General features: G+C 41.6%; 1 protein-coding gene across 5 annotated transcripts in view; it reads left to right on the forward strand.

Moving 5' to 3' along the window:
* The first annotated feature begins 1,642 nt into the window (after nucleotides 1–1,642).
* elovl2 (ELOVL fatty acid elongase 2) overlaps nucleotides 1,643–15,509 on the forward strand; it is a 211,083-nt gene continuing 197,216 nt past the window's right edge. For 3 of the 5 annotated variants that reach the window (XM_072560754.1, XM_072560756.1, XM_072560757.1), the window contains exon 1: nucleotides 1,777–1,909. Coding sequence is in view for 1 of the 5 variants with exons in the window: in XM_072560753.1 (XP_072416854.1) it covers nucleotides 1,892–1,909 (18 nt within the window). In the remaining 4 variants the exon portion in view is untranslated. The other 2 variants (XM_072560761.1, XM_072560753.1) reach the window with 2 other exon arrangements.

The raw sequence follows: 15,509 nt of genomic DNA on the forward strand, positions 1-15,509 counted from the left end.
AGGCAGAGTCCCGGAAGGCAACTGGTCATTGCTTACCAGCAGGGAATTTAAGTATTTCCTAATATCAACATATAAGCACAGCTCCATACTGTCTATCATCCAAAGGTCTGGCAGAAAGATCAGTCCAAACTTTGAACGCAGCCTGAAAGAAACAGCCTATTCAATACCAAACTTTCCCATTTCCTATTTTATTATAAGACCACTCCTCATGCAACTACAGGAATATCTCCAGCAAAGTTGCTCATGAAGAGAAGGCTCAGTACCAGGTTAAATCTGATCTTTCCAGACTTGCAGAAGGAGGGTGAAATCGCATCAGAAATGCCAAACAAGACTCCACTAAATGAGAGACAGTTTACTTCAGGGATGAAGTTTGAAATTTCAGGAATGGTGCTACATGGGTAAGAGGCATGGTTGATGTGACATCAGGTCCAGTGATGTACAAGGTTTGGATAGCTGTGCTAGTCCTGAACAAACATGTGGACCATATGAAAGCTGCAAACTCACAAACGGTGAGGGAGCAGAATAGGCCCGGCTCCTCAACATCCTTTCCCAGTGTTCTGGAACACGAGGGTTCTTCCACTCAGTCAAGTGTTGAAGAGACCTCGGAATCTGAGATGGATACGGAGTATGTTAGTGCCTGTAACCCTCTGCCACCTGAAGAGGAGAATGACTTTCTTCTGTGATGCTCTGGTGAGTTCCAGTGCGTTACACATTGCCTGTATCAGAGGTAGAGTTGTAGCAACCTGACCCAGCGCTAAAATGACCAGGAGAAGCTGCAGGAAAAAAAAAATCAGTCTGCGTCCTTGGAAGTTCTTATAACATGATCAGCCAGGTGGCCCTCATACAATATGATCCCCAGATTGAGGTTGTTGATCTGATCTCATTAGGGAGCCCTGGCTGACAAATATAAACAGGAGTGTCAGAGGTTCTGCTCACTCTGAGGAAGCTGGAAGCTGACAAACCTCATTCCTAATGAAGGACTAATCCCCGAAATGCTGGCTCTCCTGTTCTTCGGATGCTGCCTGACCTGCTGCACTTTTCCAGCACCACACTCTTCGACTCGAAGCTGGATCAGTGTCAAGGACTTCCAACATGGCCTGTGAGACCTCTTCTGTACAGTATGATTCTACAATTCAAATGAAGTGATGGACTGGTGGGTATGTAACATAATAGCATTTTCACAAAGGACAAAAATATCTGTTTTGTATATTAGTCGACAATACACAAACGTAGTTATGTGCTGCATGTTATAATATGTCATTGTATTGGTGTTTTGATTTCTTTAGTGTTATATTCACGTTAATTTTCAAATGTTAACTAGAGGGTGACGTTGGACAAGCGTTTGGAAAACACTGCTTTATTAAATGCAAAAAATGAGTACATGTTGCATGATCAAACATTTAGAAATGTCTAGAGCATGGCACCTCCATGAATCAGAGCTTCAGTTATTCAGAGGTAGACCTTCGACAGTATGACATTCAGAAGCTATACACTTCCATGAAGGTTGCAGCTGTGATTAAAGGTTGCAAACGCATCATAAATTGCCACGTGATAAGTATGGGGTAGCATAACTTAATTTGATCCCACCTCTCCCACCTGGGAATGAGTGGGTGAACGTGGTCACCCCTGTTGCCTGTGTGAATCTCAGCGCCTACAACCCAGCGACAGAGAGCACAAGCATGCACTCCTGAAAGCAGGGCCCCAGCTGGGCGCGGACGCCGGCCATTGCCATGGAGAGTGTCAGCCAATGAGGTAAGCTGGCCGGGCCGGAGCGAGCCTGTTTCTCACAAATTCAGAGGGCTCTATTTGTTCTTCGTGTGAAAAAAAAGGACGAATAAACGAGCTGCACAGGTTCTCAGTACAATACCGAGGACAGCGCACCCTCAGCAAGATGATGCACATGATCCTGGTAAGGCAGCCGCAGGTGTATCTATATCATTTCTTGTTTTCCGTAGCATTCAAAATCGGATCTTATTAACTTTGTTCACCCTGTTTTTATGAGTAATATTTTATGCGTTCATTGCCAACTGGTGAAATATTAGATTGGATGTTGTGCTCAGTCAATGATATTGAAAGCGTTTGTGGTAAATTTCACAGCGTATTCACGCTGGATCTTTCAAGCCATTGTCAAAGCTCGGGATGTGAACTGAGCTTGGTTGAAAACACAAATAATCCACCTTGGAGTCCAGGCTTTCCTTCGACCGAGAGTATTTTGTAAAATAACTAACAATTATTTATTTAATAGCTGATCATAAGATAATTGATTTCTTTTTTACTCCAATTTCATTCTCTGTATCAAACTAACTCAATTTTTAATGTGAGAAATCTAATACTCCCGTGAAAATATAAAGACAATTATTGTGTATAACGTATTTATTTCATAACATTCTCATCTCGTCTCTCTTATTCCCGAGTTATTGTCTGAATGAAGTATTGTAACTGAGTAAGACCTACGCCCATTGATTTCCACCATTGCCTTGGAATAAGTATTTTAAAAAAGACGTTTGAAAAAAGAAAATGCACACTCGAGTAGCTTTTCTTAACGTTGCATTGTGCGAATGAATAGAAATTGATGAAATAAGAGAAGATGGTTCTGGATAATAGAATTCACCAAGTAACCCACTTTCTCGAGAAGGAGCACTGAGAATCTTTGGTATAGCTGGGAGGAGAGTAACTCACCACCACGGGCTTTCCTTGTCCTTACTGGACTCTAGCTACATCAGTAAGACCGACGTTGAGATACAAATATTGTAGAGCAGCCTATTGACTAGTTAATTTCTTTATTGTTTGAAGACTAAATGTGAATGGCTTGTAAAACAAACCATTTTCCATTTTAATGGTAAATACATTTTGGAAAGTAACCGTAATTGGGATATTTCCAATCATCCTGTTCATACTTGTTACTGCACACTGGAGCAAGGTTGGACTTGAATCTAAACTGGGAACAGATACATGTTTTGCAAACTAAACCATTTGATATTATCAACCCCAAAATAATGAATGTATTAAGCTCAACTGTGCCAGTAAAAAGTGTTTGTTTAAAAAAAAGTAATAGTAGTTTAAGTGCTTAATTACTTCTGGCTATGTTTTGTAAAATGATAAACACACTTCAATAAATAGACAAGGAAATTGGGGATAATGGGATGAATACATTGTTCAAAACAAGTACAAGGCGCATGGAATTTTAAAATTATCTTCGTGAATTTCACAGACAAATCAATTTATTGGCTTACACAATATTCATTCATTTTGGATAGCCAGTTTGTGATTTTTGGATACTTGTTTGATTTTTAACATTTGTAAGAATTTTTTTTCAAATAGTGAGAGAACTTGCTGAGTAATTCGCTGGGGTTTTCTGTATGAATTATTATCTCTAACAATGTTGAATTGCTGTCAAGTTACTGTAAAATATCCCTCAAAAGATCAAAAATGAATACCTTCTCTGGCAGACTTTCCCATGTGATACCTACTAACAGGTTCAGAGTCATGGGTAGATAGGATAGTGAAGAAGCTGTTTGGTATGTTTTCCTTTATTGGTCAGAGTATTGAGTACAGGTGTTGGGAGGTCACATTGCAGTTGTACAGGAGATTGGTTAGGCCACTGTTGGAATATTGTATGCAGTTTTGGTCTCCTTCCTATCGGAAAGATGTTGTGAAATTTGAAAGAGTTCAGAAAAGATTTACAAAGATGTTGTCAGGATTGCAGGGTTTGAGCTATGGGGAAAGGCTGAATAGGCTGGGGTTATCTTCCCTGGACTGTCAAATGCTGAGGGCTGACCTCATAGAGGTTTATAAAATCATGAGGGGCATGGATAGGATAAATAGATAAAATCTTGTCCTTTGGGTGGGGGAGTCCAGAACTAGAAGGCACAGGTTTAGGGTGAGTGGGGAAAGATATAAAAGGAACCTAAGGGGCAACTTTTTCACACACAGGGTAGTGCATATATGGAATGAGCTGCCAGAGGAAATGATGGAGGCTGGTACAATTGCAACATTTAAAAGTCATATGGATGGGTATATGAATAGGAAGGATTTGGAGTGATATGGGCCAGGTGCTGGCAAATGGGACTAGATTAGGTTGGGATATCTGGTTGGCATGGACAAGTTGGACCGAAGGGTCTGTTTCTGCACTGTACATCCCAATGACTCTATGGATTCCCACATTAACATTTTGGATTTAAAGAAAGGCAACTGAATAGGCGCAAGGACAAATCTGGCCCTAATGGACTGGGCAAGACATGGCAGACGTTTAAGGAGATGCTCAATTACTCCCAACTAAAAGATATTGTATTCCAGAAAGAAAGTAAGATTGTAAAAGGGGGAGACTATCCATGGCCATGCAAGGAAGTTAAAGATAACTGAAAACAAGAAATAAGATATACCATATTGCAAAGGTGAGAGGCAAGCTGGAAGATTAGGAAAATTTTAAAGATTAACAATGGAGTACTAAAATCAAAATCATACATGAACAGAGGTAAGTTATGAAAGAAAACTAGTGCAAAGTATAAACATGGATAGTAAAAGCTTGTCTAAATATATAAAAGCAAACAGAGTAGCTAAATCAATGTTAGTCCTTTGGAGGATAAGACTGGGGAGGTAATATTGAGGAATACTGAAATGGTGGTGCCATTAAATCAATACTTTCCTTCAGTTTCACAGTTGAGTATGCAACAGATAATGCAAAGACTATAGAAAAGGAGGAATTTGGAATAATCATCATCACTAGGGATACAATATGAATCAAAATTGGGATCAGAGCAGACATGTCTCTGCAGCCTGATGGTCTACATTCTTGGGTCTTAGAGGAAGTGGCAGCAGCTGTTATGGTTATAATATTCCAAAATTCCCTGCTTGTAGGAAAGGATCCAGTGAATTAGAAAAATGCTAACATAACACCTTTATTCAAAAATGGAGAGAGGCAGAAAGTAGGAAACTACAGACTGGTTAGTTTAACATAGTTTTTGGAAAACTGTTGGGAGTCCATTATTGAGAAAGTAAAACAGGATATCTGGAAAACCAAAATGCGACCATCAGAATCAAGACCATTTTCTATAGGATAAATCACATTTGACTAATTTACTAGAGTTCTTTGAAGACGTACTCAGCAAAGTGGATAATGAGGATCCAGTAGATGTGATAAATCTGGACTTCCAGAAGGCATTTGATAAGGTGCCACACAATAGGTTAATACATAAAATAAGATCACATGGGATTAATGGTAAATTATTAGCTTGGATAGAGGGTTGGCTAACCAACAGAAAGTAGTGAGTCAAGATAAATGGATGCTTTTCTGGTTGGCAAAATGTAACTAAGAGGGTGCCACAGGTTTCGGTGCTCATTACAACCTGGATTAATGACTTGAATGATGCGATAGAAAGTACGACAGCCAAATTTGCAGATAATTCAAATACAAGTGGGAAAATAATTTGCAATGAAGAGATAAGGAATTTACAAATGGATATGGATAGTGTCAGTGAATGGGCCAAAATTTGTCAGATGGAGTTTAGTATGGATAAGTGTGAGGTTATCCATTTTTGTTGGAGGAATATAAAGGCAACTTATCATCTAAATGGAGAGAAACTTCAGAAGGCTTCAATATGGAGGGGTCTGGGGGTCCTCATGCATGAATCATGGAAAGTTAATATTTGGGTACAACAAGTAATAAGGAAGGTTAATGGAATTTTGGCATTTATTGCTAACGGAGTAGAGTATAAAGTAAGTGTTGCTGCAACTGTACGAAACATTATTGAGACCACACTTGGAGTATTGCAGACATTTTTGGTCACCTTGAGGGATGTAGTTGCATTGGAGACAATTCAGAGTAGATTTGTTATACTGATTTCAGAAATGAGATTGTCTTAAGAGACATTGAGCAGCTTAGGCCTGTAGTCTCAGGTTTAAAAGAATAAGATCTAATTGAAATACGTAAAATGCTAAGGGGGATTGGTAAAGTAGATGTAGAAAGGATGTTTCCTCATGTGGGACAATCTAGATTGAAACATAATAGTTTCAGGATAAGTGGTAGCAGATTTAAAACAGAAAAGAAGAGAAATTACTTTTCTCAAAGGGCCATGAACTGTGGAATTCTCAGAACGTGGTTAATGCTGGGAGATTGAGTAAATGTTAGGAGGAGATAGGTTTTTAATTAGTAATGGGTTGTAGAGTTGTGGAAAGCAAGCAGAAAGGTTGAGTTGAGGCCAAGATGAGATCAGCATGATTATATCAAATGGCAGAGCAGGTTTCAAGGCCTCCTGCGCATAGTTCTTACATTAGCACTACTTCCTTGTGGCCTATTTGATAAGTCTTATTACCAATCTCAATATTCACCATCTCTGTAACAAGGTAGTGTCACTTAAAAGTTTTGCGCAGCGAATCATACTTCAAAATATGAAATTACAAGTGTTAATAGGAGATGCGCTTTCCCACTGTCACATCTTATTCAGTTGTGCATCTGAAATTCTATTTAATTTTTAAAAATGGGTGTGTATTACACTGAATAATGGTGACAAAGCATTTTTCTATTTCGGTACAACGAAGGGCTTTTGTTTTGACTGTGTTGTTCCTTGCTTACCGGCAGTACATTTTGTTTTTGTTCTTTCATGAAATATGGTTATGACTGGCAAGGTAGTATTTTGTTGCCCATTCTGAATAACTCTTAAAAAGCTGGTGGTGAGCCATCTTCATCTGGTGGAGTACACTGTGGTTATTCCAAGATTTTGATCTGGTGGTAATAAAGGAATGGCAAGTGGACAAGCTGATCAAGTGGACAGCTTTGTCCTGGATGACGTTGAATTTCTTGTGTTGTTGGAGTCATACCTGTCCAGATAAGTGGAGATCCAATCCTGTGTAGATGGCACACAGACTTTAGGGAATTGCGTAATTCCTAGTACGTGACCTGTTGTAGTTGAGATAGTTATATGGATCATCAATGGTAATCCCAGAATGTTGATAGCAGGGTAATTCAGTGATGTCAATGCCAATGAATATCATGGGGTAGTGGTTAGATTTTTTCTTGTTGGAGATTCCACACAAGTGCCAACAATGTTAATTGCCATTTATCAATTCAATCTGACGGAGGCTATAGATGGTAGTTGGCAGTAGGTTTTCTGATTCTTGGAGTTTCATGGCACCTGAGTCATAGTTGACCATTCTCAGGTCAAATCTCTCATGATTGTAGCACTGCTGCCATGTGTGGTGAGTATGTCCTACTGGCAGATGGTAATGGGTGATACCTGGAACATTGACTATAAGGAATGTTACAGTTAGTATGACTATGGCAAGTTGTTACTTGGCTAACCTACGAGGCAGGACTTCCAGTGTTGAAACATGCCTCCAGATTTGGGTGGCACTGTGGCTTAGTGCCAGGGACCCAGGTTTTATTTCACTGAGGTGACTGACTGTGTGGAGTTTGCACACAGTGTCTAGGTTGATTACAGTAGTTGAACTTGTTTTAATTCTTTTGATTTTTCTGGAGTTGCACATCTGAGTGTCTTGATAGGCCACTTTAGTGGGATGTTAAGACTAGGTCTGGATTGATTTGTAGGCCAAACCAGGTAAGGATGGAAGATTTCCTTCTCTTAATGAGCTTGTGGGAAGCGACCATGGAGAATTCTTGGAAAAGTCGGTTCAGTCACCACAACTGAGAAGAGAATCACAGGCATAGGTTTGGCTGCTTAGGAATCAGGCTTGTAGACCTAGTGAATAGTGCCAGGAGTAGGATAAAGTACTTGTGTTTGCTAGGACTAGAGAACAGGAGTGAGACACCTTAGTTTGATGACTAGTGGATTAGGTTGTGTAATCAGTTCCTGGATTGTTGTCTGACGTAGATAAAGTTCAGTGTAAGAACTTGGCCCCATGGAATGCTCCTCCTGCAATGTGTGGGAAATCAAGAATACTTCCAAGTCCATGTGTGTTCAGCTACAGCTCTTGATTTGCCTTATGGGGTGCCTGGAAATGCAGATGGTCTCACCATGGCGTATCCATAAGGTTGAGAAAGTCATGGATATCAGGTTTGGTGATCTTGTCACATCACCAGTAAGGTCTACACTGACAGAGAACATAGAACATTACAGTACAGTACAAGCTCTTTGGCCCTAGATGTTGCGGTGACCTGTGAAACCAATCTGAAGCCCATCTAATCTGCACTTTCATTACATTTATCCAATGACCATTTAAATGCCCTTAATGATGGCAAGTCTGCTACTGTTACAGGCAGGGCATTTCAGGCCCTTACTACTCTCTGAGTAAAGAACCTACCTCTGGCATCTATCCTATATCTATCACCCCTCAATTTAATGCTATGTCCCCTCATGCTAGCCATCAACATCTGAGAAAAAAGGCCCTCACTGTCCGCCTTATCTAATCCTCTGATCATCTTGTATGTCTCAATTAAGTCACCCTCTCATTCTTCTCTCTAACGAAAACAGCCTCAAGTCATAGAACATAGAACATAGAACATAGAAGAATACAGCGCAGTACAGGCCCTTCGGCCCTCGATGTTGCACCGATCAATGCCCACCTAACCTACACTAACCCACTATCCTCCATATACCTATCCAATGCCCGCTTAAATACCCATAAAGAGGGAGAGTCCACCACTGCTACTGGTAGGGCATTCCATGAACTTACGACTCGCTGAGTGAAGAACCTACCCCTAACATCAGTCCTATATCTACCCCCCCTTAATTTAAAGCTATGCCCCCTATGTCCCTCAGCCTTTCCTCATAAGACCTTCCCTCCATACCAGGCAACATCCTAGTAAATCTCCTTTGAACCCTTTCCAAACCTTTCACATCTATCCTATAATGCAGTGACCAGAACTATACGCAATACTCCAAATGTGGCCGCACCAGAGTTTTGTACAGATACAACATGACCTCATGGCTCCGAAACCCAATCCCTCTGCCAATAAAAGCTAACACACTGTACGCCTTCTTAACAAGCCTATCAACCTGGGTGGCAACTTTCAGAGATCTATGTACCTGGACACTGAGATCTCTCTTCATTTCCATACCACCAAGAATCTTACCATTAACCCAGTACTTAGCATTCCTGTTACTCCTTCCAAAGTGAATCATCTCACACTTTTCTTCATTAAACTCCATTTGCCATCTCTCACCCCAGCTCTTCAGTTTATCGATGTCCCTCTGTAACCTGCAACATGCTTCCACACTATCCACAACTCTACCGACCTTCGTGTCATCCACAAATTTACTAACCCATCCTTCTACACCCTCATCCCGGTCGTTTGTAAAAATACAAGCAGCAATGGCCCCAAAATAGATCCTTGTGGTACACCACTAGTAACTGTCCTCTAGAATGAACATTCCATATCAACCACCACCTCCTCTTACAACTAGCCAATTTCTTATCCAAACTACGAAATCACCCTCAATCCAATGCCTCCGTATTTTTTGCAATAGCTACCGTGTGAACCTTTCAAATGCTTTACTGAAATCCATATACGTGAGATCAACTGCTTTGCCCTCATCCATCTGTTTGGTCACCTTCTCAAAAAACTCAATAAAATTTGAGGCATGACCTACCCTTCACAAAACCGTGTTGACTATCCCTAATCAAATGATTCCTTTCTAGCTGATTATAAATACTATAACTTATAATCCTTTCCAACACTTTACCTATAACCAAAGTAAGGCTCACTGGTCTACAATTGCCAGGGTTGTCTCTACTCCCTTTCTTGAACAAGGGAACAACATTTGCTATCCTCCAGTCTTCTGGCATTATTCCTGTAGACAATGTTAACATAAAGATCAAAGCCAAAAGCTCTGCAATCTCCTCCCTAGCTTCCCAGAGAATCCTAGGATAAATCCCATCCAGCCCATGGCATGTATCTATTTTCACACTTCCCAGAATTGCTAACGCCTCCTCCTCGTGATCCTCAATCCTGTCTAGAGAAGAGTTAGGTGACCGCCAGGAAGATGAGTAAGTGGGGCAGGTAGTGCAGGAATCCCCTGTGGCCATTCCTCTCTCAAAACAGGTATACTGCTTAGATATTGTTTGGGGTAATGGTTTGTCAAGGGATAGCAGCAGCAGCAGCAGCAGTCAGGTCAGTGCTACCCAGACTGGCACTGTTGTAAGCAGGGATGGTTGAAGCATAGACGAGCACTAGTGGCAGTGGGCTCATTTAATAGAGGGCACAAATAGATGTTTTTGTAGCTGCAAGTGAGACACCAGGATGGTGTGTTGCCTCCCTTATGCCAGAGTCAAGGATGTCTGAGCAGGCACGGCATATTCTGAAAGGAGAGGGTGACCAGTCAGAGGTGGTTATCCATATTGATACTAGCAACTTGGGATAAAGACAGATGAAGTCCTGCAAAGGGAGTTCAGGGCGCTAGGTAGGAAGTTGCAAAGCAGGACCTCTAGGGTTGTAATCTTGGGATTATGTCATGTGCTATGTGTCCGTGAGACTACGAATCGGAAGTTAGTCTAGGTAAATACATAGTTGGGGAACTGATATAGGGCTTCAGGCAAGTAGATTATTGGGATGTCTTCTGGGGGACATGGGACCTGTTCAAGAAGAACATCTTGCATCTAAACTAGGGGGAGACCAATATCCTGCCAGGGAGGTTTGTTAATGCCACTTGTGGGGGTTTAAACAAATGTGGTAGAGGGTAGGAACCAGAGCAGTAGGCCTGCAAGTTAAAATGACTAAGGAGGAGTCAGAGACTAAGGCCAAGGAAGAACAGAGTGTGCAGAGGTTACTGAACATGGCAGCACTGGCTGTCTGAGGTGTATTTGTTTTAATGTGAAGAATGACAGTTAAGGCAGATGAACTTAGAGCTTGGATTACTACATATAACTATGGTGTTATAGCTATTACAGAAACCTAGTCGAGAAGGGGATAAGACAGGCAGATTAATGTTCTGGGTTTAGATGTTTCAGGCAAGAGAGAAAAGAATGTTTTGTATTACTGATAAAGGAGAATATCACAGCTGTACTGAGGCAGTTGAGGAAATTGCTTGGAGGGCTCACCTAATGAGCCCACATGGGGAGAGCTCAGGAATAGGAAGGGTACAATCAATTTGATGGGATTTTACTGCAGGCCTTCCATCAGGTGGCCTGTCTGTCATAAGCTGCTTGTCTTATTCCCTTCTGGTAGAGGAACAGATGCGTGGACAGTTTATGGAAAAATGTAAAAACCACAAGGTTGCTGTGGTGGGTAATTTTAATTTTTCCTACACTGTATTGATTGGGACTCGCTTAATGCCAGGGGCTTGGATGGGGGGATATTTGTTAGGTGTGTTCAGGATAGTTTTTGGAAACAATATGTAAATAGTTCAAGTTGAGATGGGGCTATATTAGACTTAGATTAGATTAGATTACTTACAGTGTGGAAACAGGCCGTTTGGCCCAACAAGTTCACACTGACCCGCCAAAGCGCAACCCACCCATACCCCTACATTTACCCCTTCACCTAACACTATGGGCAATTTAGCATGGCCAATTCACCTAACCTGCACATCTTTGGACTTGGTATTGGGAGTGAGCCAGCCAGGTGATTGAAATATCAGTGGGGGACCATTTTGGGAACAGTGACCATAATTCTGTAAATTTTAATTTACATATGGATAAGGACAAGTGTAGTCCTCAGTGAAAGTATTAAATTGGGGGAAGGCTGTCTACCACGATATTAGGCAGGAACTGGGAAATGTACATTGGGATGGCTGTTTGGGGAAAATCCACATCTGACATGTGGGAATTTTTTAAAGGCCAATTAATTAGAGTTCAGCACCAGCATGTTCCTGTGAAAATGAAAGATAAAGATGGCAAGAGAAATTGAAAACTTAGGAAGAAAAAGGGGCATATGTAAGATTTAGAAAACTGAAGACAAACTGAGCTCTCAAAGAATTCAGAGATAACAGGAAAGAACTCAAGCAATGATTTAGGAGGGCTAAAAGAGGTCATGCAATGTCTTTTGCAAACAGGATTAAGCAAAATCCCAAGGTGCTTTGTCCATGTATAAGGAGCAAGAGTAGTTCAGGAAAGGGTAGCATTACTCAATGACAAAGGTGAGAACTTATGTATGGAACTGGAGGATGTGGGTGATTTCCTTAATGAATACTTTGCATTGGTATTTGGATAGGAGAAGAACAGGTTGGATGATGAGGGGTATACTGATATTCTAGGGCATGTCAGTATAAAAAAGGAAGAGGTGTTATGAAAAACATTAGGGTGGACAAGTCCCTAGGACTAATGGGATCCCATAGAATCCTTACAGTGAAGAAAGAGCCATTTGACCCATTGCGTCTGCACTAACCTCTAAAGAGCATCCACCCAGCCTCGCCCAATCTCTATAACCCTCAAGCAACTTTTATCATGGCTAACCCACCTAACCTACACGCTAAGGCACAATCTTTAGCATGGCTAATCCACATAGCATGCACATCTAAGGATTGCGGGAGGAATCCAGACCATCTGGAGGAAACCCATGGAGAACTGGCAAGCTCTGCATCAACAGTCACCCAAGATTAGGATTGAACCTGGATTCCTGGTGCTGTGAGGCAGCAGTGCTAACTACTGTACTATCATGCCATCCTGCTCCAGTTCTATCCCAGAATGCTGAGGGAGGCAGTTGAAGAAATTGCTGGAGCAGTGTATGTAATCCTTGTATCCTCTTTAGTCACAGGAGAGGTACTAGAGCAGTGGAGAATAACCAACAGTGTTCCTTTGTTTAAGAATGGCAACAGGAATAATCAAGGTTATTACTGGCTGCTGAATCTTATGTCATGATCGGAAGATTATTTGAGAACATTCTTAAGGGTAGGATTTATTCATAGTTGGAAAAATATAGATTTATTAGCGGTGAGCAACATGAGGTTTTTTGAGGAAGTGAGCAAATTGATTGAGGACAGAGCAGTAGATGTTGTCTCTAAGGACTTTAGCAATATGTTTGACAAGGTCCCTCATGGCAGGTTGATACAAGATGTGATCAATGGTTAGCTGGTAACATGGATGTAGAACTGACCTCACCAGGAAGATAGAGACATATGGACCGCGTTGAGGCAAAAAGTTTTAATTTAGAAAGGCATCATGTGTTGGCATAGTCTTGGTGGGCCGAGGGGCCTGTTCCTGTGCTGAAACAAAAAGAGTTGGCAGCAGTGAAGAGAAATCAGGTTAGTATTTCAGGTCCAGTGACCCTTCCTCAGTACTGATGTTAGCTAGGAAAATGTCACTTTAATGCAGAAGATAGGGTCAGGAGAGGGGGTAAGGAGTAAATGACAGATGAAGATAGAGCCCACAGAAGGAGAAGACAGTTGGAAAGACAAAGATAATGATCTGGCTAGGAGGGTGAATAACTGTTAATGGAAACTGTTAGTGACTAACAATAGGTAGTGTGTCATAGCAGACGATGTGGTAATGAGGCTAGGACAGAGGAGCGTTCAAACCCCTAAAATTATTGAACTCTACATTGTTACAATCTTGGGTAAACCCTCCTGCCTAATTTAAAACCAACAACACAGAAAACATTTATCTGCGCAGTAATCTATAAAAATCTGAATGGCCAAGAAGTATTTAAAGTAAAAATTAACAACTTTATTTCTTAAGATATAACCGAGAATAATTAACTAACAACTATTTACAATTCTTTCCTCTAACCTTTCTTTCTACAATACTAGTCCAATAAATGTCCCAATTAAGATTTATAGAAAAATTGAATTTTAAAACCAACCAATGGTGGAATCTTCTCTTTATCTTCGTTGGTAGATTGACTCTCCAGGTCAGTGTTGAACTCTGTGCAAACCCCTTCTCTAGACAGGTACCTCTCAGAGAGTTCTGACTAGCAGTCTACAGCTGTTGGTGTGGTGGCAGATCTCCTCCCAAATGTTCAATTCTTCCCGGTCTTATACCCTAGAGCATCAGATTGTGTCATTGGTTTTTAAGCTATTCGATATACTCAATTCAAACTTGATTGGAATTTGGTAATTTTCAGCATATAATTTAAACTGATTTGGCCTAATTCAAATCTGTTTTGTCATTTCCAGGTAACCAGCTACTAGGGTAGCTGGAGCACGTATTACATTGTGTCTTATTGAGAACATCAGGAGCTGTCACTGCTAGCTTTTACTCTCTTAAGGGTATAGTGCACCCACATCTTCATAAGAATGTTGAGTCTGGAGGGCTGCAGTGTCCCCAAGTGGAAAATGAGGTGGTGTTCTTCCAGCCTGCACTGACCTTCACTAGAGCACTGCAGCAAGCCTGAGAAGAGATATTGGCCAGGCAACAGGATGATGTGTTAAACAAGCAGGCAACTGGAAGCTCAGGTCCTTTTTCTGCAGACAGAATGTAGATGTTCTGTGAAGCGGTTCCCCAAGTCATTCTTTGTTTCCCCAGTGTAGAAGAGACCATATTGTGAGCAGTGAATGCTATAGATTAGATTGTGAGAAGTGCTGCTTCACCTGGAAGGTATGTTTGGGCCCTTGGATACTGGGGTGGGAGTTGGTAAAATAGGCAGATGTTGCACCTTCAGCAGTACTATGGGGCTGCGAGGGGGTGTTGGAGTGAACCAGGGTGTCGTGGAGGGAATGGTCCTTGTGAAAGGTGGATAAGAGTGGGGAGAGGAATATGTGTCTGCTGGTAGCATCCCACTGAAGGTGGTAGAAATGACAGCTGACAATCTTTTGGATGTGGATGCTGGTGAGATAGCAGGTAAGGAGAAGGGGAGCCCTATGACTGTTACAGGACAGAGGAGAGGGGGTGCGGGCGGAAATGCATGAGATGGGTCAGACTTGGTTGCGGACCCTCTCAACAATGGTGCTGGAGAATCCTCTGTTGAGGACGAAGATGGACATTTCAGAGGCTCCCTTGTTGAAGCTGGCCCCATCGGAACATATGCAACAAAGAGGGAGAAACTGGGAGAATGGAATGGACTCTTTACAGGAAGCTGGATGTGACGATATATAGTGCAAGTAGCTAAGGGGAGTAGTTAGATTTATAGTGGATAATAGTGGCAAATGTATCCCCAAAAGTTGAAACAGAGATATCAATAAAGGGAAAGGAGGAGTCAGAGATAGACAAGGTAAAAGGGTGGAAATGACTAACTTTCCCTATTCCTGATGAGAGAGGGAAGCAACACTAATAATACCATTGATATACTGGAGAAAAGTAGTGGCTGGGGGCCGGAATAGGACTGGAACAAGAGATAGGCATAACTGGGGCCTATGCGGATATCCATCCCCCGACCTGAAGAAAATGTGTGAGTGAAAAGAAGTTCAGCATGAGGACAAACTCGGTCAAATGGAGGAGGGTGATGGTGGGTGGTGATGGTTTGGGCGTTTGCTCCAGAAAGAATCGGAGAACCCTGAGCCCATCCTGATGGGAGATGGCTGTTCTTGTGCTGTACTGTTCTTTGTTGTTTTTTCTTTGTCTTTTTGTTCTAATAGGCACTAGTGAACCAGATGAGCCTTATGACCATAATAGGTTCATAGCAACTAGCTAGGAGAAAGTAAGGGCTGCAAATGCTGGAGATCAGAGTCAGAAAGCGTGTTGCT

The sequence above is a fragment of the Chiloscyllium punctatum genome, chromosome 41, assembly GCF_047496795.1.
Source record: "Chiloscyllium punctatum isolate Juve2018m chromosome 41, sChiPun1.3, whole genome shotgun sequence".
In the NCBI taxonomy this organism is placed as follows: domain Eukaryota; kingdom Metazoa; phylum Chordata; class Chondrichthyes; order Orectolobiformes; family Hemiscylliidae; genus Chiloscyllium; species Chiloscyllium punctatum.